This window comes from Drosophila rhopaloa, unplaced genomic scaffold (assembly GCF_018152115.1).
Source record: "Drosophila rhopaloa isolate 14029-0021.01 unplaced genomic scaffold, ASM1815211v1 contig_22, whole genome shotgun sequence".
Lineage (NCBI taxonomy): Eukaryota > Metazoa > Arthropoda > Insecta > Diptera > Drosophilidae > Drosophila > Drosophila rhopaloa.
This window is the reverse complement of record NW_025335106.1, coordinates 1-4,739: the sequence shown is the minus strand read 5'-3', so window position 1 is coordinate 4,739 and position 4,739 is coordinate 1. Positions and strand designations below refer to the sequence as shown.

General features: G+C 34.8%; 1 protein-coding gene across 2 annotated transcripts; it reads right to left on the bottom strand.

The window, feature by feature from the left end:
• Nucleotides 1–1,393: 1,393 nt before the first annotated feature.
• Nucleotides 1,394–2,078, bottom strand: LOC108041504 (transcription elongation factor 1 homolog). 2 transcript variants are annotated; one of them, XM_017119432.2, is made up of 2 exons: nt 1,859–2,078; nt 1,394–1,639 (listed from the first exon to the last, which is right to left on the bottom strand). In XM_017119432.2, the coding sequence occupies exons 1-2, from the start codon at nt 1,972–1,974 to the stop codon at nt 1,507–1,509; spliced, it is 249 nt and encodes an 82-aa protein (XP_016974921.1). In that variant the 5' UTR covers nt 1,975–2,078; the 3' UTR covers nt 1,394–1,506. The 2 variants fall into 2 exon arrangements, 1 of the variants encoding a protein (XP_016974921.1); XR_001769145.1 differs by having other exon boundaries at nt 1,523–1,639; nt 1,775–1,976.
• Between the last annotated feature and the right edge of the window lie 2,661 nt (nt 2,079–4,739).

The window sequence follows — 4,739 nt, the reverse complement described above, 5'->3', positions numbered from 1 at the left end:
ATCTAGCCATGTCCGTCTGTCCGTCCGTTTCTACGCAAACTAGTCTTTCAGTTTTAAGGCTATCTGCTTTCCTTTCCTATCAGTTTCCTTTCCCAAAAGTTGTCTTTCTATTGCAGGCAGTATATAAGTCGGAACGAGCCGGATTGGGCGAATATATCATATAGCTGCCATATAACTGTACGATCGGAAATGCCTTAACTTTGGCGTTTTTAAGTTAAAAAGTTGGGATTTTCTATGGGTTTTATTTTGGCCAATCAATCCGACCTACAAAATTTCATAAGGATCGGATAATATAACTGATTGATCGAAAATGCCATAACATTGGTGTTTTTTAAGTTAGGAAGGATGATTTTGGGTTTTATTTTGGGCCAACCAATATAATTCACAGAATATTCTGCAAGAGTATATCAACTTCGGCTCCGCCCGAAGTTAGCTTTCCTTTCTTGTTAAAGAATTATAACCAAAGAAGTCTCCTAGAGGTGACCCAATAACCCTCAAAATAATGATGAAACTTCCAAACTGTGCAGTGAATGTTATATGCATGCTATTTAACGGGATCACAAAACTTGGGTACTACCCAAAAAAGTGAAAAAAGTCTGTTGTCATAATGATACCGAAGCCTAAGAAAGACCACACAATTCCCCATCGTACAGGCCAAAAAGTTTATTAAACTTATCAAGACTTTTACCACAGAATCTTAGCGGTGAGATGCAATGCAACAGCATCCAACGAGTATAATATTGAAGCTGGAGTTTCACAAGGTATCAAACTGGGCCCACCTTTATTTCCTACACATTCCTACAAACGAGAGACTGACTACGTCCACATTTGCTGACGACAGCGCAATCCTGAGATGCACAACTAGAGCAACAGCTTAACTAGCAGATCACTAGGTGGCAGTTGAGAAGTGGCTATCAAAATTATTGAACAAAAGAGTAAACATATAGCGTTTACTCTTAACAGATGTAACCTATCTTGGCGCCCACTTCGATGGTCGCCCTATAAGGCGGAGGCACATTAAATGCAATAAAATACATCTAAAACTTAAAGCTAGCAGCCTACACTGGATTATAAATTCTCGTTCTCCCCAGTGTCTAATAATCTCCTACGGAACCGAACACGGGTTTCGAACAGAACTCCTACATCGAAAGGATCTGCTAGCCCAGCAATAGTTACTAGGGGCCTTTTAGTCTTCATGACTGTGAAGTTTCATTTTTAAGATTTGATCTGCTTATTGTTAGTATCATTAAAAAGAATATCCAATAAATAAAGCACATATGTACATATGTATGTACACAAAAAGAAATTATAAAAACAACTCAGTTTTGGCAAAGGGAATATCTTTTTTATTGACATTAACTTTTAATATTAAAAAACAAAGACAAGTTGATCGTAAGATTTCCATATAGCTTTACATTTGTATTTAGTCAATGTGAAATATTTTTGATAATGATAGACTTACATAAAATAAACAGTCGTTCATGAATACACAAGTATAATTTCAATTTAATTTGCTGTTTCACAGGCGTCTACCCAGTCATTGTAAACATCAATAGGTTCTGAAAGAAAGTTAATTCCAGTCTGAAAGTCTTCCAAACAAACTCTACAAGTTATTTTGGCGGTGTTCCTGCCTTTATCCCTGAAATATTTAATAAAATTGTATAAAGTTTGATATAGACACATTTACTTTCGCAGGTTTGGCGCTGTTCATTCATTTACACATACATATCGAAACCGATTTAAATATATGTATTTTATAATTCATTCAGATTACCGTTGTCTAGATGAACCAGTTATTTAAAATTTAAATCGAATTCGGTTAAAAATAGTGAGTTTCTGAACAGGCTAGTGTCTTTACATTTTAACTTCACACGACTTTTCATGGTTGCAGAATGGACAATTAAATTGTTGATCAAGTGGTTCAATGTTTTTTCTTTTCGGCGGAGGTTTCCTTTTAGACTTTCTTCTTCCCATCTTTTTTTGAGGAAAGGTATCTTTTATAGATAAATTTCTCGTGAAATAAATAAAAACCAAATGTTCTAAAATTTAATTGGTTTCTGTCAAGATAACTATTATGTTTTTATGTCAAAACCATAATTTTCGAAATAACATAATTCCACTGAAACACACCACAAGCCATTTAAGAAACGATCGGAAAAGTTATTTTATTTTCAATATGGCCTAGGTAAACAGCCATGGGAGCAAATGGTTACTAGTAATTGGTATTCTTCCCATCTTTGTTGGGGTATAAATAAAAACATAAATGCTCTTTAAGGGTTGGCTCAAAAACAAGCCTATTTTCGTGATTTTTTTTATTATTTCAAAAGACATAATAAGCTTTCAAGTGATAATAATGATAATGATAAGTAATAAAATACCAAATTAAAGAAATATCAACAATAATCAAAAAATAACCCCCCATCCGGTGAACGTCATAACTGGTACCAAGATCTTCTGAAAATTACTATTTACATTTCTCTGTTGGTTTATCTTAGAATCTCGTGCGTGAACAAAAGAATTGGAAAACAAACAAATTTTTAATTTTTGGCGAAGATTTTACGAATAAAACAAAATTAAAAAACGAAACAACAATAAAAATTAAAATCCTTCGTTTAAGCACGAGATTTTAAGATTCTGAAGATTTGACAAAAAAATGTGAAAACAATCGTTTAGATCCGATTATGCAACTTCTTAAAGGTGGGGTCGAGTTTCAAGATTGTAGTCTCGTAGAAAAAACAATTGTTGTATTTTAGAGAAAAGTTGTTTTTAACAAAGTTTGCCTGGAACTCAGGTTTGCCATCTTAAATTTATTCTATTTTGACTATCATGGGTAATAATGGTCCTTTCAGTATACAAGAACCAATAAGGATGGGTTCACACTGAGGCGAGTTATAGTGCTATCGAGTGAAGGGAGAAATTAAGGATGTGCGTCAAATTAGAGTAGGTGATTTAACGGGGATGGCAGCTAAGGGCGGTCTTTACTTTTTGATTTCCTCCCTAATTATGCACGTTATCGAAAACTTTTAAATGCAAAAATAAGCGTAGTTTGGAGGGATATGAAAGTGCCGCCCACTCCATTATTTCAAAAATTCGGACGCCCTTCCTTAAATTGCAAAGCAATCGTACTAGCGTTGATAAAAGTTTATGTGCGTCAACGGTTTATGTGCGGAACGGTGGAATATGGAATACGAGGGCTGCATTTATTTTTCTCTTTTTAAGCCTAGTAATCAGATCGACGAAAACTATCCGCCAGTCATGAGAGAGAGCGAAAAACAAACAGCTGGCGTACACTTTTCGTCAGGCTTTTTTCCACCTCGGTACTGAGATCAACAAAAAAATAACAGAAAATGGGGTTAATGTTCGTTAGGCCTTAAGCCTAGTACTCAGATCGACAAAAACTGCCCGCCAGTCATGAGAGAGAGCGAGAGGCAAACAGCTGGCGTTCACTTTTCGTCATCGTTTTTTTCACCTCGGTCCTCAGATCGACGAAAAAAATACCAGAAAATTGCATAGCGTTGCCAATCTGCGGAAATGAACTTTGGGTGAACCCTAGCGAAAAGATTAAAAAATTTAATCTTTTGGCGTGCGCTTCCCACTGAACATTATAAGAAATTTAGGGAAAACTCAAAAACTCGCAAAAGTCGATTGCAGGAGTTAACATGTGAGGACAAAATAACATTAATACTCTCTGGGGTGCCTCTTGTCAGAGCAAAATGTTTTTTAGGTCAAGAATGTACGAAAAAATACAACAAAAGTGCAGCTATGAACTTTAATTTGGCAAATAATTATCCGTAAAATAAAAAAACAACTGTTAAATTTAAATTGTAATGTTTTTTAATTTCTTTGTACAGCGGCAGCCTTGTCTTGCCAAGGTATTTGATAGTATCTTCTAAAGCCTCTTTCCCGCAAATACGATATTTGAATTTTAACTGCTTGTCAACAAACCCAGCTGACTGACAGAACGACCGTAGCACGCTTAAATCTGATGAACTCTCAAAATTTTGGTCACACTGGAAAAATTAAAGTTTTTACGCTAGCATACTCGTTTGTCGATCTGAGTACTAGGCTTTAGCGAAAAAATTAAAAAATTAATCTTTTGGGGAGTCGGTTGTCAGAGCAAAGTGTTTCGAAGATCTAAAATGGAAGCTAAACCCCAACAAAAAACGCAGAAAAATCGCCTGCAAAAACTTATGGCAGCTATAATTTCTAAATCAGTTATTAAAAAACAAAGAACTATTAAATTTAAATTATATTGTTTTATAATTTCTTTGTTTGTCTTGCCAAAGTATTTGAAAATTGGCTTTGAAGGCTCTTCCCGCAAAAAAGATTTTTGAATTTGAACAAGCCCATATGGATTTCCATATATAAACACATTTAAAAACATAAAAACTTTCCGCTTGTTCAAAAATCAGAGTAGTCTTAAGTGCCCCCAACCTGTTTACATGGACTCTAACTATTTCAATCCTACAGTTTCTATGTTTGATGGCTTGGAATCTTTCTGTTTGTGCGAATATTTCGTGTCAAATTAATTGCGCTAGTCGATCGGAATAGACAGATTCGTCTGGTTATGCTAATCAACAATTTATATATTTCATAATGATTTAAAACGTCCTTACTCAGCGTTACAAATATACATATGTCGAAATTGTAATACAATCTTGTTTTACCCTTGCAAAAGGTTTTTAACTTCAAAAGTTTGCCATTAAGTCCAGCAGATATTTCTGACCATATAATGTATC

What these genes read in the sequence shown, in the direction of transcription:
- LOC108041504 (XM_017119432.2), bottom strand. Translation starts at nt 1,974, where the DNA reads ATGGGAAGAAGAAAGTCTAAAAGGAAACCTCCGCCGAAAAGAAAAAAC. An exon ending in AAGTCGTGTGAAGTTAAAAT is followed by an intron (nt 1,640 to 1,858) that starts GTAAAGACACTA and finishes TAAATATTTCAG; the next exon opens with GGATAAAGGCAGGAACACCG.